This window comes from Bubalus bubalis, chromosome 8, assembly GCF_019923935.1.
Source record: "Bubalus bubalis isolate 160015118507 breed Murrah chromosome 8, NDDB_SH_1, whole genome shotgun sequence".
In the NCBI taxonomy this organism is placed as follows: Eukaryota; Metazoa; Chordata; class Mammalia; order Artiodactyla; family Bovidae; genus Bubalus; species Bubalus bubalis.
Window position 1 is genome coordinate 80498544 of NC_059164.1, and position 26992 is coordinate 80525535.

At 34.4% G+C, this 26992-nt stretch overlaps 1 protein-coding gene across 5 annotated transcripts in view; it reads right to left on the reverse strand.

The window, feature by feature from the left end:
- CDK13 (cyclin dependent kinase 13) overlaps nt 1–26992 on the reverse strand; it is a 122858-nt gene that overhangs the window by 15444 nt on the left and 80422 nt on the right. For all 5 annotated transcript variants that reach the window (XM_025291397.2, XM_025291395.2, XM_006058829.3 and 2 more), the window contains exons 6-9: nt 22488–22677; nt 21143–21199; nt 7537–7638; nt 7367–7444 (exon numbers count right to left, since the gene is read on the reverse strand). In XM_025291397.2, the coding sequence (XP_025147182.2) occupies nt 7367–7444; nt 7537–7638; nt 21143–21199; nt 22488–22677 (427 nt within the window). The remainder of the gene's footprint in view (nt 1–7366; nt 7445–7536; nt 7639–21142; nt 21200–22487; nt 22678–26992) is intronic.

A 26992-nucleotide genomic window follows, 5' to 3' on the forward strand; every position in this document is an offset into this window, starting at 1 on the left:
CTAGAGGTTTATTTGGAAACACAGACAGGGGTCACACAACAGTCTTATGAGGCAGCCTGCCTAACTACAATGAAGACAGACTTTGAAAACAAACTTTAGACCTAAACTATCTGTGTGATATTGGTGAAACTGTGCTGCTTAGAATCTGTTGCTCTTTTGTAAAATGGAGATTCATTTTATTTCAGAGCTGTGAAAGTAAATGATCCAGCATCTGGCTCGTTAATAGCCTTATAATAGAAATCAGCTTCATTATCTCATAGCTAAAGACTTCTATTTTATATATTCTGGGAAGATAGTTGACTGGGAAAGTTATCTAACTGGGAGCAGCATACAGGATGGAATACACATTCTAAGATAGGGAAAAATTTTAGAAATTAGGGAAGTAGACATGACAGCCACTGATAACTGCATTTTAGCAAAATCAGTGTCTGATAATCAATTAGCTGTCCCTAAATCATTTCTGAAGACATTCTGAAATTCATCATATGCTAAATCCCTAAATATCTGAGATCTGTTATGGGAATCTATTTTGATCTGATTTATCTATTCTGATGTCAATATCATATGAAAGCTTTACATTTTTCTTAAGACAAGACAAAGACCCCTATGTACTCATTCCTCTAATTATCCTTTTCAGGATTTCCGTACAGATGAATTGTAGAATCAATACCGTCACATTTCAAAAGTAAGAGAATCCTGTTGGGATTCAACACAGCTGCTCTGGATTAAAGAACTGTGATCTTTACAAAGCTTAATGTTTCAATTTTTATATTTCCTTTGGTTTTATACAAGCATATTTCATTTTATTACACTTCACATTTTTTTATTTAAACAAATTTCAAGTTTGTGATAAGCTTGTGTCAGCAAGTCTACTGACACCATCTTTCCAACAGCATGTACTCACTTCATGTCTCTGCGTCACATTCTGGTAATTCTCACAGTATCTCAAATCCTCCTTCACAAGAAGTTTACAACTTGCTCAAGGCTCAAACGATGGTAGGCACTTTTAGCAATATAGTATTTTAAAATTAGGGCATATATACATAATACTATTGCATATCTAACAGACTACAGTATAGTGCAAATATAACTTCATATGCATTGGGAAACCAAATAATCTGTGAGTCACTTTGATATTCACTTTATCGTGATAGTCTATAACCAAACGTGCAATAGCTCCAAAGCTTACTTGTATAAAGTTTTTCAATTAGATCTTTTGTTTCTTTTTATGGGGTTTAGTGTCATTTTTTGAATTTGTTCCTATCCCTATTATATTTCCTAAGCAATAATTAGAAGAGTTTTGTTAAAGGAAATGGTCAAAATGTGGCAAAAAATTTTTTAGAATGCCATCTGAGATCCTACGGTTCCTAATAGTTTTTTTAAATAGTTGTTTATTTGAGGCTTTCCAGGTCTATTATCATCACCTATAATCTGAATACATCTGTTATCTTTTCAAATATGTATTCTTGTTTATCATTATGATATGCTACATTATGTGGTAATTTCCAAAAAATGTTAAAATGCTAATGATGCTACACAATATTTGATAATTTTTTGGTTTCTGATTTTAATGAGAGTACGTTCATTGTTTACCAGTGGGAAGAATGAGAACTTCTGGTTTGAGAAACACAACACATGGTAAAGATAGTAACCGAAAGATGCAAATTCACACATACCTCCTGCTAAGAAAGCATTAATTTATTCCTTTTTACTTTGGGTTTAATTGTTGTGACTTTCAAATTTCAAAAGAATGCTTCTTTAGTTCTATCAGTTTGATTTTTAGAAACTCTATTGTAGCCATCATCTGCATTTTTTTACTTGGGTTACTAATACCATGAATTATTTTAAGAGATTTTCTAATACCTAGTCATCCATACATTCAAAGGGACTTCCCTGGTGGCTCAGATGGTAAAAGCATCTGCCTACAATGCAGGAGACCTGGGTTTGATCCCTGGGTTGGGAAGATCCCCTGGAGAAGGAAATGGCAGCCTACTCCAGTATTGTTGCCTGGAAAATCCCGTGGACAGAGGAGCCTGGCAGGCTGCAGTCCATGGGGTCGCAAAGCGTTGGACACAACTGAGCAACTTCACTTTCACTTTCAATCAAAGTATAAGTTTTTAGCGTAATGCTGTATTCTAGTTTTTAATTGGTCTACACCAGCACTTTGCAAAAATGGGGTTCCCTAGACCCTTCAGGTGTCTGGTAGATCAAAGATACTTTTATAACATCATTTACACTTTTAAATGTGTTGACTTTGCACTGATAGTATTAAAACAACAGTATAAAACACTGGCACTTTAGCATGACTTGAGCCAGAGATGCCAGACTATTAGAAGTACATACTCATCAATACCACTTGATGGGGTGGGGAGGGTTGTCACTCAAGAATGCACTTGTTGAAGCAGTAAAAATTATTGTTATTAAATCCTTACACTTGAGTATGTATCTTATTAATATCCTTAGTAATGAAAGAGAAGATACTCATAAAGCACTTCTGCTGCACAAAAAGGTGATGATCTCTTGAGCACTTATACAATAATTGAGTTGCTACCTGCTGCTTTTCTCATGAGCCACCATTTTTACCTACAAAAAGAACTATCAAACTATGGTCATTGACTTGGGTATCTGCCAGACATTTTCTTATACAGGAATGAAGTCAGCTTGTTACTTCAAGGAAGACAACTGCAGTGTTGTCAATTATAAAATTCAAGCTTTCAGGACAAAGTCAAGAATACTCAAAGACTTACGTCTGCACTGTAAACTTAAAAGCTTCAAAATAAATACCTAAAGGCTTTTCTAATGAGATTAGTGTCGTAACAAGAACTATAAAATGAAATGTTACATTTAGAAGATCTGCTCAATTCAGTGATCCAATATAGATTAAGTGACCCACATATAATGTTACAAGATCATCACGGGTAAAAGACCTAGTCAGAGTGTAAGATACACCAATGGGTTTCAATATATTAGAGTACAAAATCTGTGGTTACAGACTGAATATTGCAAATAACCTGCTTAAAAAAAAAAAAAAAAACCTGCCACTTACTGCAGTTTCAAGGAAGAATAAATATGCACACTTATTTGAAAAGACTACTGAAAACATCACAGATGTTTATCCATATGTTTATTAAGCCAAACATGCAAAATTTATAAAAATATAAAAACAATCTTATTCATTTCACCATTTATTTTAGTTTGGAAAAATATAAACTTTTTACAATTAAAATATTATGCTAACATATTGTTTTAAAATGAATTAATAAATATTTTTAATTCTGTTTTAAATTTCAATACATACCATCAACATAAACAAGCTCCTGGGATTTTTCACAATGTCTAACAGTGTAAAGAAGTTCTGAGACCAAAAAGATTAAGAAGTACAAGTCTACAGAATTTTTTATGCTACTGATTTATAAAAGTATACATGCTTCACTTTTTAAAATATGCAAACGTTCCCTCATTTCCAATATTCTGGAAAAACCAAAGCCTATGCCTTTAAAGTTTTAAAATTTTACCTGTGTGACCTGAGGCTTTGTGTATATGTAGGGCAGGAGAGAGGGTAGATTCTTCTCATTCCAAATCTACTTTCTTCCATGATTAGTTTTTTATTCCCTAAGCAATATACATTGTGTGATATAAGGTTCTTTCACTGGCTGCCAGAACACCTAAGAGTTAAAAGTGTGACTCTCATGTAGAAACATTTTTACCCTTGTTTATCCCTTTTTTGTCCCCACCTATGTTTTTCACTCTCTTTGCTATTACTTTTCAATTCAAGCCACTTATCACAGAATTTTTATAATGTCTAAAGCATTTTCTGGAATCAGGTGAAGTACAAATAACTTGACCACTACAGTGTAAAGCTTTTTAAGACAGATTCTGATTAGTATTACCATCCTTAATACATTTATATGTATTTGTTCAATGCAGACCCCAGAACTCATCATTCCTGAGGCTTCAGACTGGGGAAACATTCCAACATTACCGCAAATAAGATAAGGGGATGAGTATGTATTAGCAAACTTACATTTATTTAATTTTTATAATCCTAAGCATATTTGTCCTGTTTTGCTTGTGAAGAAAGACACTTACAGCATTATGGAACTTACCCTAAATCATAAGAGCAGGAAGTAGCTGAGCTGGCATTAGCACCAAGGATTGCATCATTCCAAAGCCCACCCCTTTCAATATATTCTGCTGCCTTCTTCAAATCAAGGAGACATGTCTCTTTTACCAGAAATACCCCCTTTTCTTCATGTTTTAAAAATAATTAATGCTATAAAATCAAATTTGAAGCATTCTTTTTCATAATATAAATATTTGATATCTTACCAAAACCTAAAGACATTTTGAAATACATAAAGTAGAAAATAGTCCCCTCCCTACCTGCCTCACAAGCCCATGTTCAGATTAACAGATCCAGACTCTTCTGATATGTTTAATTTGTCTCCTGTATATGGGATCAAACCAATCACAGTTTCTGTAAAATTGATCTTCTCATGTGACAATGTTGCATCTCCATGTCAGGGTCTCCAGATCTACTACCTCCTTTTTAATAACTGTAAAGTATGCCACTAACGGAATGAACTTTCTGTTTCCCATTAATTGACTTAACATGTTCACAAGATAATCCAAACACACTCATGCCTGAAGATTATGACATTTCTGTTGACTCAAATCTCTACTCAAATGATACCTCATGAAATTTTCTCTGGTACCATATATACTACCTTCTATTGCTTTCTACCCCCTTACACTTATCACCACCTGATACATTTTATTCTTTTTTATTTTTCTGTCTCCCCCAACAAGAAAGCAGAAAAGGATGTGTGCCAGTTACTAGGCACTAGAGATACAATCCCCACCTCTGCTGTATCCTCAGCACCTAGTAACTGGTACATAATCAGCACTCAATAAATACTGTTCAATTAACTCCTTGATTTGAAATGTCCTCTGTATTATATTTTAAGGTCCATGTGAACTTTCTTTACTTCTGAATTTACCATATAATTCCACTGATTCATCTATGGTATCTTGTGCCAGCACAAAATACTTTTAGTTACTAAAATCTGGTTTTAACATATGATATGCCAAACTGTTCCTCTTTTTAAAAAAATTTTCCTGGTTACTTTCAGGTTCATCCCTCCAGATAAAATCAATCAGTGTTCAAATAACATCCTCTGAAATTCTCATTAGGACTATAATGACTACTAGAGGATGAACTGCCATCTTAAAAAAAAAAAAAGGAAAGCTTCCTAGCCAAAAATAAGATATACCTCTCCAACACTTACTCAAATCTTCTTTAACATTGTAGGTGGAACTGGTTAATATTTGTAAATAATCTTTAAAAGCTATTTCTTTTAAGCTATTTCTTTCAGAATATATGTATTAGTATATATACCTCTATTGAGTTCACTTTTCTAATACTACCAGTTAACTTATCAGTGCCTCTAAAACACTCTTAATAATACCACAAGTTAACTTTTTCTCATTCTTATCTTTGTTTCTAGTATTTTACCACTAAACATGATTTATTCAATTTGTGATACATACTTTTATCACAGTAAAGAAATATGCCTCTATACTTACTTAGTTAGGAGTTTATAATTTCAGCAAATGTCTATTCAACAGCTATCAAGATAAACATACTATTTTTTGTCTGTTAAAATGATGAATTATAATAAAGGAATACCTAAAGATAAAACATTCTTGTATTTTTAGGATGACCCTACTTGACTCTGTAATTTTTAATAAAACATTAGATAACACAGGCTAATCAGTTCTTTTAGAATTTTTATATTAATGTCCTGTAGAAATTACTCAGACTTTCTTCATTAATTTTTGGTGTTTGTGTCATAGTAACTAAAAGCTCCAGGAAGTTTTATTTCCCACATAGTATAGAGAATGAATAGCTTCTAAGACAAAACTACTTAGATTCAAATCTCAATTTTGCCACTTGCTAGTTTAGTTGTACAACTCTGAACAAATTCTTCACCTCTATAAAGTTCAGTTTTCTTAATTATAAAGACAAGACACAACTGAAGTTATTCAGGTGAATTCTTAGAACAATATTTGCATCATGTATAAACTAAATAAATAGCAACATCATTGATAGAAGCTTAGTATGCAATCCAATTAGGAACAATATTTGGCTAATATTAAAAAATGGGTTAGAAGAAATCATTACCAAAAGAAAAAGAAAGGTACACAGATACATGATTTAAACATTTTATTTTAACTAAAAACATATAAATGTATATTTCCCAATGTTCTGACACAGAGCCATGGCCTTCTCTTTCAAGAGAGGATTCACTGAATGGGGTTCTACATTAGCTTTCTTGCACAAACCATAGCCATAACATATCATCAAGAATTCTAAGCAATCTGATTATCAAATTATTCTAAATTTGTATGACTTTTCTTTCTTATAGTACCCTGCACATACCTAAACAATTTAATAGCAATGTTGTTAAGTCTTTGCAAAGCACATCTGTCCATAATTGAACATATGTACAATAACAGAATATTTGTATACAAAACTGGAAACTCCCTCTTGGTCATTGTACTCTTCAACTGCTGGAATAAATACGTAGTCTTAAGAAGAGAGTGATAATCTACTAACTGCAAATATTCAGTGTGCTATGTTATCAAGCTAGTAGTATTTACAGATGGAATGGAGAGCACCAATTAGTCCAATAAGTCTTCTAAAGGGAAAACTGACAGTATATGGGTATTTTTGTGTCTCATACTAATCTTTCCTAAAAATTCTCAGCCATATTTTCAAACACTCATCCAAATCTTACAAGTTGCGAATTAATATTACTATAAATAAGAAAACCAAAGCTGTTTTTTTTTTTTAATTTATTTAAAATATTAGATGAAGAGAAAGATGATTACCCTACGACCAAGGTCCTACAATAGGCTTCAAATAATGAAGACATATGCTAGTGAGTACATGGATGTATTTCAGTGTGTGCATACATATACAGATACATACAAACATGTATGCATATACATATATAAAAGAGTATTTCTTTCTAATATCCCCAAACATTAATTCTTCCATACGCCACACTCTGAAAAACAGAATCTACCATTCATTCTCTCCTCCTTCATATTTACTCCTCCTTCCCAGTCTTATTTTTAGGGCCTCAAACATGTTAATTTAATCACAAAACATTTATGGACTTTAATATCCTTAATTTTACTAGAACAATCATCAGAGTGTAACATAGTTACATAACTATAGTAACATAGTTTCTCCTCCTTTCAGCACTCATTTATCTTTAAATAGAAACGTGATGTTCACCTAGAAACACAAGCCTGAAAATTTTTTAATTTCCTACAGATATTACAATCACAAGCTTACCTTATTAATTCTAGTTGTGCAAGCTCCTGATTTGCTTGAAATATAGGTTTTTTAGTGAAGAGTTCACCAAGAATACATCTAACAGGAAAAAACAACCATGATTATCAAAAGGTATGATTTCACTTAATTATCAAAAGTTTCAAATTAATTATTCAGGAAACCTATCTTACCCACAGCTCCACACATCGATAGCTGGTGTATACCTTTCTTCTCCCAGCAGCAGTTCAGGTGGACGGTACCACAAAGTGATGACTTTGTTTGTATATGGCCGACTAAAAAACAGAGAAAGCACTCTTTAGAGTTAATGTGTGTTAGAATAAGGGAAATTCTTTGTTGGTGCTGCTGTTTACTCATTAAGTTGTGTCCAGCTCTTGCAATCCCATGGACTAGAGATGGCCAGGCTCCTCTGTCCATGGAATTCTCCAGGCAAGAATACTGGAGTTGCCATTTCCTTCTCCAGGGAATCTTCTCAGTCTCTTCCCAGGGATTGAGCCTGCAATTCCTATATTAACAGGTAGATTCTTTACCACTGGACCACCAGGAAAGCCCCAGAAATTCTCTTAGGAAATATTATTTGGCCAATCAAAACCATCCTACAATCCTAACTAAAACCATTTTCATCTGCCTGCATACATCCTATGACATCTAACACAGGATCATAAAATAGATCCGAAAGCAATATAATTAACTGAAAAATTCAGTCAAGTATTAAAAAAAAAAGTCATCTTGTTTTAACTGTAATATGGTAAAAGAAAGATCTATATATCAACATAAGTGTTGGCAGATTGATCTTCATCAAATCTGGCAAATTACTAAGGCAAGATACAGTTCAAACTGTAACCACCTAACAAAAGTTTTCAACTGGGCATACTTTCCATTGACAATATTTTATTTATTTTAACCCATTTTGGTATGTGAATAGGAAGTACAGACAGGTAAACTGTAGTTGAATTCAGTTCAGTCGGTCAGTCGTGTCCGACTCTTTGTGACCACACTGACTGCAGCACACCAAGCTTCCCTGTCCATCACCAACTCCTGGAGTTCACTCAAACCCATGTCCATTGAGTCGGTGATGCCATCCAACCATTTCATCCTCTGTTGTCCCCTTCTTCTCCTGCCTTCAATCTTTCCCAGCATCAGAGTCTTTTCCAATAAGTCAGTACTTTACATCAAGTGGCCAGAGTACTTGAGTTTCAGCTTTAGCATCAGTCCTTCCAATGAATATTCAGGACTGATTTCCTTTAGGATGGACTGGTTGGATCTCCTTGCAGTCCAAGTGACTCTCAAGAGCCTTCTCCAACACCACAATTCAAAAGCATCAATTCTTCAGCACCCAGCTTTGTTTATGATCCAACTCCTACATCCATACATGACTACTAGAAAAACCATAGCTTTGACTGGATGGACCATTGTTGGCAAAGCATTTATAATATGCTGTCTAGATTTCTCATAGATTTTCTACCAAGGAACAAGTGTCTTTTAAAATTTCATGGTTGCAGTCACCATCTGCAGTGATTTTTGAGCCCAAGAAAACAAAGTCTCTCACTGCATCCATTGTTTCCCCATCTATTTGCCATGAAGTGATGGCACCAGATACCATGATCTTAGTTTTTTGAATGTGGATTTTAAAGCCAACTTTTTCACTCTTTCGCTTTCATCAAGAGGCTCTTGAGTTCCTCTTCGCTTTCTGCCATAAGGGTGGTGTCATCTACGTATCTGAGGTTATTGATATTTCTCCCAGCAATCTTGATTCCAGCTTGTTGCTTCATCCAGGCCAGTATTTCACATGATGTACTCTGCATATAATTTAAATAAACAGGGGACAACATACACCCTTAATGTAATTCTTTCTCAATTCGCAACCAGTCTGTTGTTCCATGTCCGGTTCTAACTGGTGCTTCTTGACCTGCATACAGATTTCTCAGGAGGTAGGTTAGGTGTTCTGGTATTCCCAACTCTTTAAGAATTTTCCATAGTTTGTTGTGATCCACACAGTCAAAGGCTTTGGCATAGTCAAATAAAGCAGAAGTAGATGTTTTTCTGGAACTCTCTTGCTTTTTCTATGATCCAATGGATATTGGCAATTTGATCTCTGGTTCCTCTGCCTTTTCTAAATCCAGTTTGGACATCTGGAAGTTATGGTTCACGTACTGTTGAAGCCTGGCTTGGAGAATTCTGAGCATTACTTCACTAGTATGTGAAATGAGCGTCATTATGCAGTAGTTTGAACATTCTTTGGCACTGCCCTTCTTTGGGATTGGAATGAAAACTGACCCTTCCCAGTCCTGCAGCCACTGCTGAGTTTTCCAAATTTGCTGGCATATTGAGTGCAGCACTTTCATGGCATCATCTTTTAGTATTTGAAATAGCTCAACTGGAATTCCATCACCTCCACTAGCTTTGTTCGTAGTGATGCCTCCTAAGGCCCACTTGACTTCACACTCCAGGATATCCGGTTCTAGGTGAGTGATCACACCATCGTGGTTATCTGGATCATTTCTGTGTATTCCTGCCACCACTTCTTAATCTCTTCTGCTTCTGTTAGGTCCATACAATTTCTGTCCTCTACTGTGCTCATCTTTCCAAGAAATGTTCCCTTGGGATCTCTAATTTTCTTAAAGAGATATCTAGTCTTTCCCATTCTATTGTTTTCCTCTATTTCTTTGCACTGATCACTGAGGAAGGCTTTCTTATCTGTCCTTGCTATTCTTTGGAACTCTGCATTCAGATGGGTATATCTTTCCTTTTCTCCTTTGCCTTTAGCGTCTCTTCTTTTCACAGCTATTTGTAAGGCCTCCTCAGACAACCATCTTGCCATTTTGCATTTCTTTTTCTTGGGGATGGTCTTGATCACTGCCTCCTGTACAATGTCACGAACCTCCAGTTCTTCAGGCTCTCTGTCTATCAAATCTAATCCCTTGAATCTATCTGTCACTTCCACTGTATAATGGTAAGGGATTTGATTTAAATTATACCTGAATGGTCTAATGGTTTTCCCTACTTTCTTCAATTTATATATGAATTTGGCAATAAGGAGTTCATGATCTCAGCTACAGTCAGCTCCTCATCTTGTTTTTGCTGACTGTACAGAGCATCTCCATCTTCGGCTGCAAAGAATATAATCAATCTGATTTCAGTATTGACAATCTGCTGATGTCCATGTGTAGAGTCGTCTCTTATATTGTTGGTAAGGGGTGTTTTCCTATGACCAGTGCATTGTCTTGGCAAAACTCTGTTAGCCTTTGCTCTGTTTCATTTTGTACTCCAAGGCTAAACCTGCCTGTTACTCCAGGTATCTCTTGACTTCCTACTTTGGCATTCCAGTCCCCTATGATGAAAAAGACATCTTTTTTTGGGTGTTAGTTCTAGAAGGTCTTGTAGGTCTTCAAAAACTGTTCAGCTTCAGCTTCTTCGGCATTAGTGGTTGGAGCATACACTTGGCTTACTGTGACACTGAATGGCTTGCCTTGGAAATGAAGAGAGATCATTCTGTCATTTTTGAGACTGCACCCAAGTACTGCATTTCAGACTCTTGTTGACTAAGGGCTACTCCATTTATTCTAAGGGATGCTTGACCACAGTAGTAAATATAATGGTTATCTGAATTAAATTTTCCCACTCCGGTCCATTTTAGTTCATGATTCCTAAAATGTAGATGTTCACTCTTGCCATCTCCTATTTGACCACTTCCCAATTTGCCTTGATTCATGGACCTAACATTCCAGGTTCCTATGCAATACTGCTCTTTACAGCATCGGACTTTACTTCCATCACCAGTCACATCCACAGCTGGGTGTTGTTTTTGCTTTGGCTCTACTTCTTCATTCTTTCTAGAATCATTTCTCCACTCTTCTCCAGTAGCTTACTGGGCACCTACTGACCTGGGGCTCTTCATCTTTCAGTGTCATATCTTTTTGCCTTTTCATACTGTTCATGGGGTTCTCAAGGCAAGAATACTGAAGTGGTTTGCTATTGCCTTCACCAGTGAACCACATTTTGTGAGAAGTCTCTGCTATGACCCATCCGTCTTGGGTGGCCCTACACAGCATGGCACATAGTTTCACTGAGTTACACAAGGCTGTGGTCCATAAGATCAGTTTGGTCAGTTTTCTGTGATTTTGATTTTCATTGTCTGCCCTCTGAAGGATAAGGATAAGAGGCTTATGGAAGCTTCCTGATGGGAGAGACTGACTGCAGGGGAAACTGGGTCTTGTTCTGATGCCATACTCAGTAAATATTTAATCCAATTTTCTGTTGATAGGTGGGGCTGTGTTCTCTCTGCAATTCAGGTTTATTCTGTAAACAACCACTGGCAATAGGTGAGAGACTTTATCATTTTCTAACAATGAACACATATATATGTGTCTTCATACACATACACATATATCACATACATCTTTAGATCAATTCTAAACTTCTCTTTCTTTCCAGATATCCTCCAAATCACAAGGACACAAAAGCTGTATCAGGAAATTCCCCAGAACGGCTGTATTCCAAGCCAGGCCACCTGAGGTTGGCTTAAACTTGGACCAGTTTGGGAAAGGATAAAAAGGAGCATATAATTTACAAAGCAATTCCCTCTTGCCAACTGTAGGTCTGAAGTTCCAAGCAGCCTGCTTCCACACAGCCAAATTTCTCCAAATAATTTAAACATGTATACTATAAGGCATTGATCTAGACATCACAGCATTACCACAGTTAGGACTATAAAGCCAGGAAAAAAGAATACTTGACCTTGTGAAAACAGAGAAGATAGTCTGTTTTCAACAGCCAACAAGCATTAGATTTTTCTAACATTACTAAATTACTTTCCTTAGTGATTTCTGCTTGTTTTTACTAGCATCACTTGGTATAATAAGGAAGTCTCTTAAACTCTAGCTATTCTAATTAAGCTGGATTTAACCATTTAAAAATATGTTCACCTCTTGATGTCCTACCTCCTTTTAAATTTGAAGCGTCTTCCCATTTTACTCGCACTCAAACCTATACCTCCTTTAAAACACAGTGAAAGATCCGTCTCCATAAGGTCTAATCTCTTTTTAACAACAGACTTATTTTTAAAAAGAGATTTATTTTCATATTCTTAAACTTACACCATACTTACCATTGTATTGAACTATTTTGTTTTCTCTATGTTCCAAGAAAGTCAAAAGGCCTCAGAGGCTATTCTTTATTATGAACCCCACAAACTAAGCCCAGAACAGTGCTGGATATAGGGAAGACCTTTTAATGTATATGGCCCCAACTTTAGGTGACATACAAGAATTAGCTGGTGGCAGAGGGGAGGCAAAGTATTAGAAAAATATGATAAGTAGTTTTCTAAAACATTTCAAGGGTCTGTGAGCATATGAAACCTGTGGTCTTGTTACTAAGGTACAACTAGTCTCAAGAAAAATGCTTAATTAAAATGGTCAAGTAAATAGTTAACTTTTAATCTTTTCACGTTTAGAAATGTTTTTATATTAAAAAAAATAAAAGGGTGAAATATGTGGAAAGATTATACAAATTAAGGTTAGTAAAGTTCGTATTTAAATGAAAGATTATTTTACATAGTTTAAAAAGAAACAACAGATCCAAAATGGATCTGTTACTTGTGTAAGCCCCACACCAGCAAACCAAGACTTAATATCTAACCTAATTGCAGATTCAAGCCATCCCAGAAACTTCACCTTAATCAATCAGTCTGGAATTTCCTGGTCAGCACTAGTGAGGTAATCTGTCACACAGACACCCCCACCATCCCTTAAAGGAAAACAACCTTGCTACAACCAATCGGCTTTCTGCTAGTGTAACTTCCTTGTCCCTACCCACTCTGCCTTTAAAAATCTTCCATTTTGTACAGATCTTTGGAGCTCCTTTCTACTTGCTAGATGGGATGCTGCCTGATTCATCAAGTGCTTAATAAGCCAACTAGATCTTCAAATTTACTCAGTTGAATTTTGCTTTTTAACAATACTATATAACAAGTTCTAGGCAACATTCAGAAACAGTCATCTTTAGCAGTTAAAATTAGAGTAGCTCACTTTTTTATTAACTCATCAAATTCAGAAGTGAAAGTATTTATTTTCACTTGAAAAATATTTACATTTTCAAAAATGATTAACAGAGACTAGTGGAATATACTTCCAGGTACATAGCAAAAGAATTTAATGTATACCAATTAGCAGCTTTTCCAAATATATCCAAATATTTAGTTGCTGTCAGAAGAAAAATTACAACTATGTAAATACTGGAAACATTTAACTGTAAAATCTGACATAGAAAGTTCAATTTTAAAACACTAGTATAATCTATATTGTGAAAATTCTTTCTTCATGAAGTAAATATTGAAACTGATGTATACATTTTATAAAACAAAGTACCATCCGCATTTCTCTTTACATTCAATTAAGTATCAACAGAACAGAGATGAAAGGTTATCAGTAGTAGATTCCAACACTGCCCTTAAGACTGGGGGCCTTAGGGACCTTGTGGTGTGGTTATGGTCTTCCCTACCCTACTGCCCCCCAAGCATCACTGTACTTCTAACAAAGCCAAGTGCTGCCTTAACGGTGCATGACCAGGCCCGCAGGCAGCTCGGTCTTCTGTCTGGTCCAAACAGGTAAAAGGCAAGGCAGATGATCAGAGCAAGATTTTAGGCCCTTGATGTATTTAGAGATCCTGGATAATCCAAGTAAAATTCACAAACCACAGTTGATAACTTTGTTAAAGATACTCTTAAAAAATGAAAAAAGAAATCGCATAAAGGGAAATAACTAAGCTCTAAAATACTTCACTTTTCCAACAATACATAAAGTCTACACTTAATTATTTTAGAGCATAACTTACATGAGGAAAACATGAAAGAGTTCAGCTAAGTAAATTCACTGTATGACCAAATGTCATGTATCCTTCAGAATCTACTACATAAACACCTACCAAAATTACAAAAGAAATCTGGGACCTATTTCTAATACTAACCCTGCTTCTAAAGTCAAAAACCCAGGAGTCCTCTTTGATTCTCTTTTCTGTCAAATCTCGTATCTAATCTATCAACAACTCTGTCAACTCTACAACCGAATAGATCCTAAATCCAACCATTTCCCACGATTTCAAGGAAATCTGAGTCACTGCTCACTTTGAGTATGAGCCACTATTATCTTTTCTCTGGTACTCCTACAACAGTCTCTTAACTAGTTTCCCTGCCTCCATTTCTAGCCTTCTTCCCCCATTTTTATGGTTTTTAAGCATAAAACCAGGTCATATCAGTCAGCTGCTTAAACTGTCCAGTGATTTCCCACAGTAATTAAATAAAATTTAAACTTTATCTCCAGTGATAAGACTGTAACCTGGAGTACCTGTTACACTGGGAAACATCTTGGCCCCTTAACTTTGCAAGTCTGTTTCCAGGCCTTGCAGTTGCTGAGTTCCTTCTATTTGGAATGTTATCTGCCTAGATCTTCATTAAGTTATTATCTTCTCATCCCTCCGGTCTTAGCTCATTTTTACTTCACAAAGAGTTCTATCCTACTATTTTAGCTAAAATTACCCTAGCACCCCCCACCCACCGCCGCCCGCCACGCTCACAGTGACCCTTCAGAAACTATTTTATTTGCTTTTTAGTATTTAGTACTTTAAATTCTTTCTTCTACCCAATAGGTTCATGGTCTACCTTCTTTCATGATCGTGTAAATGAAACCAGGGACTTGGTCAATCTTTTATATCTCTTAATACGCAGCCAACAGGCATTACCTGGGTCAGTGTTTGGCATATAGTAAGTACTTATTAATATTCTTAATCAACTGACTTATGCCATAACTATCAATATATAACAATAAACACAATCTTTTCTTCATGCCCTTTTCCCATTCCCTTCTAATTTTATCCCACTTTCCTCCTTTTGATATTTTCTTAGAAAAATAAATTTCTGTATCATAAGATTGCTACAGAAAAATATAAGTAATTTTTTTTCCAATTGCTGCATCTTAGGATCACTTGTACATTATAACACATGCAAATTTAGAAGTCCTATAAATACCTATGTCTTAACATTAAAGGAAATTTATTATCTTGTAAACCTGCTTCCCATTTCCTATCTCAGCAAACAGCATCACAGTTTATGGCAGAGACTACAAAGCTGTTTCCTAAAATCTGTTCTTCCTTTCTTTGACAGGAGCTGCCCACCTACACTACATCTCTCATCCTCACTGCAGTTAAGTATGGCCTTGTACCCAAGTTCTTGCCAAAGGAAAGTGAACACAGGTACCATTTCTAGCTTGGCTCACAACACCACTCCTTTCTCTTTTCTAGCTTCAAGCTGACAGACATGGTGACCGACTTGGAAGGCATGTGAAGAAAGACAGCACATCTTCCAATCTGGATCCTTAAATGACTGTGTGAAGCAGAGTCAACATTTCATCTAATAATATGGTAAATTACTCTCAATTTTGCATCAAGGTAAAGTAACAACTATTCCAGATTATTCAGTGAGAAATACAAACTTTTTATTCTTTAAGCCACTGAATTCTGAGGTTCTCTTTGTTATAAATTTAGTTTACCCTAATTAATAAGTCATTTATTCAGTTCCTTAAGCAGAAATCTTACCATAGGGGTAAAGGCAGGAATATGTCTACCAACATGCCAACCATCAAATTCTAACAATTCTGTATCTTATGATGAAATTCATCTCCATCTTTACAACAGCTATGCCCATTGCCTAGTTTAGCTATGATTATCCTACCGAGGTTTATTCAATAGCTTTATAACAGACTGCCCTTGCTTGCAGGCTTACAAGGTCAATTTACTTTCCAAAGTACAGCCAAAGTGATAATATAAAATAAAATGCCGATGTTTACACCTTCAATACACACTGCTGTCTCCAGGAGAATATCCACATGAGACCTATAAAATTACTTGGTTCTTGCTCTGACTACACTTGACTATCATTTCCCTGAGAAGGCTGAGCAAATGCTCATTTCTAGAGCTAGGAGACAGAGCCAGGGAGAGAAGAGAACTGGCAAAAGAACTTTAAAAAAGACAGGGGTGTTTTAATTATGTTTTAAATGTTTTAATAAACATTGAAGTAAGTTTTTAAATATAATTTTAAAGTTAATACTGACCAGAGACAACAAAAATGATTGTTGTATTAAAGTCAAAGAAAAACTTATGATAATTTACACAAAACTTTCACAAAATTGTGTCATGCCTCAGTTTTATCTTAGTGCTTAATGAGGAAAAAGCAAACACAGAGAAAGTATGCAGACAGGACTCTAATATAAAAGAAAACTCAAAGGTAGATGGAATTAGCAGTGAATAAGACCAATCTTGAATTACCCAATGTAATAATCATTTATAGTGTTATCAAGAGAATATTTCATTGTATAATTAGGATACTGTGTTTACAAATGTAAAAACAAAAGTATAAGACACTGAAACTGTTCTGAAACTAGGACATTTAACTTCCAAGAAAGCTAAAGTACTGATGTAATAATGAAAATAGATCATCCAAAGTTAGACAAATAAATAAAAATCCAGAGTCCTCAAAACTAAACATTTAGAACTTGGTCTACTGGTTTAGCTACTCACAGTCAACATCCTAAAGATGGTTTTGTTTAGATCACAAAAAGAAAACACAAACTGAAGTGACACCATACATTTGACGATTTTTTTTTTGCTTCATGGACTAAAACAACTGTGGTATTGACATGTCTACCCAGTCTTTTCACACACACACAGAAAAAAACAAATTCACCCCTACTAAAAAAGAAACAACATTGAAAAATATACAGTGAGGTTCTTAGTGTTACAGAATAAATTAATACTTAAAACAATCCTAAAAATAAAAAAAAGAATTTTTTCATTCCAATTTATTCCCACAATTAAATTCCAAGCAATAAATTCCATAACCTAGCAGACAGACACACATAAAATCCCTCAGACATTAAATTAGAAAACAAAGAACAGTAACTCTAACAAGCTGTTACTCTCAGATGGCTAGAAACTAACTTTGTAAAAATCCAGAAATAATGGTCTCAACATTGAATATTCTGATTTTCAACTTCTACTGAGTATCTTCTGCAAATAAGTCTCATTAACAGTTTTTGGGGAAAAAAAGCAGACACTATTTCTTTAGTCCACTAAGGAAGTGACACCACCACCAGTTATTTTTCAAAGCTTCTACTTTAATGTGGCTAATTAGATAATAAATTGTAAAGTCATCAGACTTATAAATAATTTTCATGGTAAATCGCAGGTAATTTTAAATATCTGATGCTATCAAAATATTGTTAGATAGATAAGGTGATTTAAGGGAGATTCAGAAATGGAAGTATCACACAACTTGCTGGAAGACTAAATGAGTATATTTTATTTGGCAAAAATAAAATATAATATTTGAAGGGCCAACAACTAATCTTAATATAATTAATACAACATATTCAAGGATCAGAATTAATCAAGCAGTTACCATGGAAGTGTTTTATGTTTTAAGGCATATAAAACACAAAAGTTTAAAATAATGATACCTGTCTTTAAATAATTACAATTTTAGCTCTAGTGAAAAGACAAGAACAGAAAACGACCAGCCCTAAGGAGGCAATTAATTCTGAATATAATTTCATCTAGAACCTGGACAAGCAGCAACAGGTGGCTCCCATTCATACCCTACATAGGTTTGGGAAAATTTAGTTTTGGCTTTAATGGCAATCTTATGAAAAGCCTCTAGATGGCGATATTGTCTTTAAATGTTTAAAAATCTTTTATTCATGTTAACTTTCAGAACCAAGAAATAATACATGTTTTTCAATAAACTATAAATATCTTAGATATTTGAAATCCTTTATCTTAAAAGTTGAGAATAATGAAATACAGAGAGATTAACTGACTTGTTCAATATTCCACAACTGGTAAAATAGCAATGCCAGGCCTAGAGCCAAAGTTTCCTGATTTAGGCCTAAAGATTTTGAGTTCTTAGCATTAAAGAAGTAAATGTTCTAAGCTATAGTTTCTTCTCTAAAAGTGAAATTAATTTCAACTTATATACAAACTGTATTTTTTTCTTCATATGAGTCAATCACATAAAGAGAAAAAGATACCCCACCACTTGGAAAAGCACTGGGGCCAAGACCTAGTAAAATAAACACTCAGAAAGAGGGTTTATCATTGTGGCTGAAAGTCTTGGGAAAAGTTGGACCTAAACAAGCTACTAAAAAACTGAACGGATATGAGAAAATGGGGCAAAAACTCCCATTCTCAAGTTCTTTTTTTCCCCCAAGGCCAAATAAGGCAAAGCATTAATACTGATGTTCAAAATGAGAAAATGATTCTTCAACTTTAAAGGAATTATTTTCCCCCTAGTTTTAGCCCAGTGGTTCACCTTTTTTCTATTGTAGCACACAGGACATAAGAGATTCATATTGGTCACCCTCTACTTCATGTTCAATTCCTACACACTAGCTGTAGCTCTGTCCAGTTTTTCTCACTCAAAAAAAGACATACCAAATCAAATTACAGTGATAAGCTGAAATTTGCTATTTTAAAACAAAAAAACCCTAGGATAATTTCTTGAATACTTCATTTTATCTGTAATAGCTAATTATACTCAGAAAGTTTTTCAAAGTTTTCTTAATATTTAGATCGGGATATTATGGTTTCTTTCTGGTTCTAATAACAAAGAAATATGGATGAAAATCATTTGCTATGTATTTCAAGAAATATCTAGAGAATTTGGGATAATACAGTGAATCTGCTAAAGGCAGTGAATTTCAGTATTATTAAAATTTACTAGAATAATATGTTTAAAGTCATTCCATTAAGTTAAGCCTACTTCTTTACTGATTTAAAAGAAATCAGAATTATTTGAATCTGAAAAAAGTAATTTTTTAAAACTATATAACCCTGAAGGATAGGATATCTGCTTGTAAAACAAAATGATACACCAAGTTTTTAACTTGCAAATTTGAATAGGCAGAAAATTTCAGTATACATTACCTGAAAATGCAAAGTTATGGGATTTTAAATTCTCAATTCAGCAAGACAATGAGGACTAAGCCTCAGTTAACACGCCAAACCCCTGACACTCCACTGAAACCCTACATTCCATTAAAAAAAAAAAATTCAGTGGGAGAGTGGATTCAGACATAAAATTTGGCTCTATAGGTTTTCTGAAACATACTTATTCCAATGTAGACAAATATCTGCATAAAAAGAATCATCAGATGGAAAATGGTAATTTAGCTGTTCTCCATCTCCACTGAAACCTAACATGAAAACAAGAGGAATAGGATTTATAGTCAAAGTATGAGAGACATATACTTTTATTAAGAAAGGATAACAAAACTACTATGAAATCTCAGTGAACCAGCTATGCAAGTGAAGTTTTGGATTAAGTACACTTATGAACCTATATATATGAACCTATATATTTTTTTCCTTCAAATTCTATCAAGAGGCATTATTATATATGATGGAAAGAATAAATAAGTGGAAGTTGGAAACTTCAAGCTACATACTCTAGATGATATTAACAAATACTTTTGAATATTTCAAGTCACTCAATCCTTTCTGGGTCTGTTTTCTCAAATGGAAATGAAGCTGTTAAGCTCTAGAACAACTTAAGCAAACAAGCAAAAGCATACAACCTTTCCTTTAAATATTAATTAGGTAAAACAAATAAAGGCAGAAAAGCTAGGGCTAAAGTACATATAGGGGACTGGAACACTGTCCGTTACAACCTGTCCATACCATGGTCTGAGGTTAAAAAGAACTCTAATGTATCCCAAACATACCATTTAAAAACCTCTAAATTCTAAAAATAATTTTCAGAGCTATGTCACAGGCACTACAAGATTAAAATATAAACCAATTTTTAATTCTAAAAAAGTACTTTTAAAAAGAATTTTTTTTCAAGTAAGCAGAAACTGGCAAACATTCAGTGAACATAAATACCTATTGTTAGGAATTCCAAATTAACTGACACTTTACTATATCTAATTATGATTACACTAAGTAAATTACAGAATTGTCATAAACAATTTACATATATATAACATATATCAATATAAAGAAACAACACTGTCTGACAAGAAAGGAATGGGCTAAACTGGAGATAATAAACCCAGTTAAATGCATAGTTTATCTACATAAGCTGCACTATTTCAGAAAAATATTTTATTTTGAAATTCCGTATTATTCTTCTGAGAATAATCCTTGTAAGACAAGTCATATTTCAGTACCATCATCCTTTGGAGCTAAATGGGATACAAATCCCAACCTTAGCCAGAGACTCCACACAAAGAAGTAGGTTGTTTAAGTAAAAGGTTCCAAGGAATTTAACAGACACAACTAGAGATATAACTATTGTTAAAAAAAATGTTTAAGGAAGTTCAAAATAATAACTAAAACAAAAAAATAAGCTTAAACATGCAACATAAACAGCATTTACTAAGGTTTTTCATTAAACACAAAATTACAAACATCTTAATGTCTAGATACACATTAGAAATTTAAGCATGATTTCTTTTTAAAAAATTCCTAAGCTCATTTAAGAAACTTTTAAAAGAAAATTATATTTACCTCGAGATATTAAAAATCTTTTATTTTTACATTGATTTAATGTACAAATTCTTATAAATAAAATAGTCAACCCAACATGATATAATACTTCATTATTTCATGTATTTAACCATGAAAAGAAAATTCCTCTTTTGTTAAAAAAATAAAATATCAATAAGGTATTCTTAATATAGCTTCTAAAATTGTTCACTAATGTCTACAATATTCATTCGAAAATATTCTTACCTTTCTTCTGAGCTATACAATCGGGCAAGTCCAAAATCTGCAAGCTTTATCTGTCCTCTGATGGAAGTAAGATAAAATCAACAAAAAGTATTAGTTTATTCTGAATTGATGGTACACATTCTCTTCTATTTCTAAAACTAATTAGTAACTTTGATTACATTGCAGTACCCAAGGCTCTATAGGAAAAAGCAAATAGATAAGCTCACAACAATATAAGGCAAAAAAATCAGTACTTTTCTTTGAATAATTTCAGCTACTATTATATCAGTACTATTATTATATATATTATTATACATAAAAGTACTAATGTAAGAAGTTTCTCAGTATTATCCAGTTCCTATTTAGAAACGTACACTTCAATGAAAATTAACAAAGTGAAGCAACTTGTATTACTTTAGTAATAATACAGATTACCTGTTAAATTCCAGCCAAAAATGCACAAAACCAAATCATATCATTTTAAATTTATGTTCAATTTTCCAATTCTTAAGAGTGACTAGGTGCTCTACAGAATACTTCCTATTAACTAAAATCAGGATCAGGCATGCCTCACTTTAACAAACATTAGCAATTACAATAGAATTATCAGAGTTCAGCTTATGCTACCAGTAAAATATTTAACATAAACTTTGACTATATGTAGGTACATACGTACATATATATAAACGCTTCAAAAATAGTTCACTTAAAAACTGTGATGACTTTTTAAAAAAATCCAAATTAAGAAAGATTCTAAAATCCATTTTTAATCTAGAACTAAAATCATATTGTTAGAAGAACCATTCATATCATTTGGAATACTATCACACAAGAAGGTCAACTAAGTATTAGGAGCCGGGAGGTGCTTATAATGCTCAGTAGTCTTTCCTTCCCTTTCTCTCCTCCATTGAGGTATGACAGTTGTTCTTCAGCAACAACAACAAAAGGAGGGGTTAAATAATTTTCCCAAGTTCACTTAAACTAGTATATCATTTATGGATACTAGTATATACATTCAAACTACTCTGTGGATTCAAACTCAGGCCTTTATGACTCCTAAATCCCTATAAGGTTAAAAAGAGTCTAAAGTTCTTCAGAGGTTTGATCCACTTTAATTCTATTAAATTGCTTAGATTGAGGAGATGGAATTTCAGCAAGTCAACAAAGTTTATCCTACATACATTATAAACTATTACTGGAAGTTAATTAATTGAAGTATATTTAACACAACTTCAGATGTAGTCCAAACTGTAATACTGATTATGTTAAAAATATTTTAAGCAATAAAAAACTAATTTTTAAATTTCATCAAGGTAGATAATATATAAGATTCATTTTAAAAATATTATGTCAAAATTCATCATACCTATTGTTTAGAAGAATATTTGAACATTTAATATCTCGATGCAAAAAGTTCTTCTTATGACAATAATCCAGACCTTCCATGAGCTGTCTCATAAATGACTTTATGTGATTTTCATTAAAATGAACCAAGCCTGATTCCAACAGTCCCATCAGATCATGGTCCATATATTCAAACACCAAATAAAATGCACCTAAGAACAAGAATAATTAATACATTGAAGATTTTATTCTTATAACTTTACCACAGGTTCAAAATTTTTAAAAAATAAAGTGCTGGGGAGAAAACTAATCCTTTAAAAGAACTGATACTTTTGTCATTTAATAACGTTTACTCTCTTCTCTCTGAATCTAGTATCAATAACATCCAAAGGAGATATCTAACCAACTTTCTTCCCCTAAAGAAAATTGCTATGATATAAAATCAACACGGCTAATTTTCACACTGCATAGTTTCTGGGTATGATTAATATAAAATAAATTCTTAACTGTTTTACTTACTGAACAAACTGTTTCTTGGCAAAAGCGGAAAAAATCAGTATAGTTCATCAAAGAAAATTTTAAAGATGTTACAAGGGTTACTTTTAATTAAAAAAATAGTCCGGGTCCAGTTGGGCTTTATATGACTTCTAGTAAGTCTTCAATAAATGTAAAATTTAATTCTTTTATACAGCTCCAGAGTATGTGAAAGCATACAAATTACAGCTTAATTTTATAAAATCAACGTATTAATCCTACCGCTAAAACATACAACAGCACATAGCACATACACACGATACAAATGATAAATTCAAAATTCTTAAACAAAACTTGCGGAAACTGAATCCAAAGCTATTGTCTATACATATCTCACTCAAGCAGTTTAATTTACCAATTCAAGACTGAAAAAGCTAATAAAATTCCATACATCTATCTTTCAAAGTAAAAAAGCTATCAATACACCAAAAAGACATCAGAAGAAAGTTCACAATCAGTTCCTGATGAAAAACAGAGCAAAGGGGATTCCCTGGCAGTCCAGTGGTCAGAACAAAGCAATTCCACAGCAGGGCCTAGGTTTAATCCGTGCTCTGGGGATCCTGTAAGTCAGGTGGCAAGGCAAAAAAATAAAAATAAAAAAATAACTAGAGCAAAGATTTCATAGTAACCTTCCATTAGGATATTTTCTTAAAAGTTTGTAATGGTATTTCCCTGAAACAAACAATTACTGTCATATTTAACAGTAAAATGCAGGTGTTCCACACAAGACTAGAATGTTCATTATTACTAACTGTTCTACAACTTAGTAAAATTAAAAACAAATATTGAAAGTGAAAAAAACAAGATTACTGGTAGAAGAGATGACAATCTCCACAGATTCAAAAGAATTTTTAAAAAAGAAAAAGATACATTAGAAACACTGTATACAAAAAAGGTTAGTCCAGGGGCTTCCCTTGCGGCTCAGCTGCTAAAGAATCTGCCTGCAATGCAGGAGACCTGGGTGTGATCCCTGGGTTGGGAAGATCCCATGGAGAAGGGAAAGGCTACCCACTCCAGTATTCTGCCCTGGAGAATTTCATGGACTATATACAGTCTATGGGGTTGCAAAGAGTCGGACAGGGCTGAATAACTTTCACACAAAAACAGACTTCTTACATGCCAGCAACAATTAGAACTTAAAATTAGAAACAATTAGAAAATAAAATTAAAATGACTCCACAACAGAAGAACAAATACTAAAAATGACACATGGACATCACCAGATGGTCAACACCAAAAAAATTATCTTCTTTGCAGCCAAAGATGGAGAAGCTCTATACAGTCAGCAAAAGAAAGACCAGGAGCTGGCTGTGGCTCAGATCATGAACTCTGTATTGCCAAATTCAGACTAAAATTGATGAAATCAGGGAAAACCACTAGACCATTCAGGTATGACATAAATCAAATCCCTTATGACTATACAGTGGAAGTGAGAAATGGATTTAGGGGACTAGATCTGACAGACACAGTGCCTGATGAACTACAGATGGAGATTTATGACATTGTACAGGAGACAAGAATCAAGACCATCACCAAGAAAAAGAAATGCAAAAAAGCAAAATGGCTGTCTGAGGAGGCCTTACAAATAGCTGTGAAAAGAAGAGAAGCAAAAAGCAAAAAAGAAAAGGAAAGATATAAGCATCTGAATGCAGAGTTCCAAAGAATAGCAAAGAGAGATAAGAAAACCATCCTCAGCGATCAGTGCAAAGAAATAGAAGAAAACAATAGAATGGGAAAGACTAGAGATCTCTTCAAGAAAATTAGAGATACCAAGGGAACATTTATTGCAAAGATGGGCACAATGAAGGACAGAAATTGTAGGTACCTAACAGAAGCAGAAGATATTAAAAATAGATGGCAAGAATACACAGAAGAACTGTACAAAAAAGATCTTCATGACACAGATGATCATGATGGTGTGATCACCCACCTAGAGCCAGACATCCTGGAATGTGAAGTCAAGTGGGCCTTCAGAACCATTACTACGAACAAAGCTACTGGAGGTGATGGAATTCCAGTTGAGCTATTTCAAATCCTAAAAGGTGATGCTGTACAAGTGTTGCACTCACTATGTCAGCAAATTTGGAAAACTCAGCAGTGGCCACAGGACTGGAAAAGGTCCGTTTTCATTCCAATCCCAAAGAAGGTTAATGCCAAAGAATGTTCAAACTACCACACAATTGCACTTATCTCACATGCTAATAAAATAATGCTCAATATTCTCCAAGCCAGGCTTTAACAGTATGTGAACCACGAACTTCCAGATGTTCAAGCTGGTTTTAGAAAAGGCAGAGGAACCAGAGATCAAATTGCCAACATCCGTTGGATCATCGAAAAAGCAAGAGTTCCAAAAAAACATCTGCTTCTGTTTTACTGACTATGCCAAAGCCTTTGACTGTGTGGATCACAACAAACTGAGGAAAATTCTTAAAGAGATGAGAATACCAGTCCACCTGACCTCTTGAGAAATCTGTATGCAGGTCAGGAAGGAACAGTTAGAACTGGACATGGAACAACAAATGGACTGATTCCAAATAGGGAAAGGGGTACGTCAAGGCTGTATACTGTCACCCTGCTTATTTAACTTAATGCCAAGTACATCATGGGAAATGCTGGGCTGGATGAAGCACAAGCTGGAATCAAAAGATTGCTGGGAGAAATATCAATAAACTCAGATATGCAGATGACACCACCCTTATGGCAGAAAGTGAAGAAAAACTAAAGAGCCTCTTGATGAAAGTGCAAGAGGAAAGTGAAAAAGTTGACCTAAAATTCAACATTCAGAAAACTAAGATCATGGCATCTGGTCTCATCACTTCATGACAAATAGATGGGGAAACAGTGACATGCTTTATTTTGGGGGGCTCCTGCAGATGGGGACTGCAGCCATGAAATTAAAAGATGCTTGCTCCTTGGAAGGAAAGTTATGACCAACCTAGAATGCATATTAGAAAGCAGAGACATTACTTTGCCAACAAAGGTCCATCTAGTCAAACCTATGGTTTTTCCAGTAGTCATGTATGGATGTGAGAGTTGGACTATAAAGAAAGCTGAGCACAGAAGAATTGATGCTTTTGAACTGTGGTATTGGAGAAGACTCTTGAGAGTCCCTTGGACTGCAAGGAAATCAGTCCTGAATATTCATTGGAAGAACTGATGTTGAAGCTGAAACTACAATACTTTGGCCACTTGATGCCAAGAGCTGACATTTGAAAAGACCCTGATGCTGGGAAAGATTGAAGGCGGGAGGAGAATGGGACAACAGAGGATGAGATGGTTGGATGGTATCACCGACTCAATGATATGAGTTTGAGTAAACTCCAGGCGTTGGTGATGGACAGGGAGGCCTGGCACGCTGCAGTCCATGGGGTCACAAAGAGTCGGACACGAACAAGCGACTGAACTGAACTGAACCAACAAAAGACCAGGACAACAATAGAAAATGAAAAATTAATGAACTGTCAACATGCAGATGCCTATGTATTTAATCTCACTATTAATAAAAATATACAAATCATATACCACTTTTAACTAAGAGGAAAATATTTCCAAAGGAAAGCTACACAGTATTAACAAAGGTATGACGTAAACATACATCATTATATGCTGCCAGTAGTAAACTGGCATATTTACAAAATATAATTTGGCAAAGGCACCCAAAGCTTTAAAAATCCTGTACCCTTTAACATAGCAAGGGCTTTTATAGATGTTTAGCACAAAGAAATAAAGACATAAAAGATTTTTCTATAAGCATGCTCACTAAAAGTAATAATACCTAAAAACATTAAGCAAAAAAGAAAAACATGGTACACCTATACCATACCATGCACTCTGAAAAATACTGCAGAAGTATGTTGCTGATATGGAAATATACTGATGATACTGAGTTAAAGTAGATTATCAAAGATTACGCAGCTGATACCTCTATCTCACTATCTTTGATGGTATTAAGTAACACAGTTAATTATACAAAGAGTATCCACAGTTGAACAG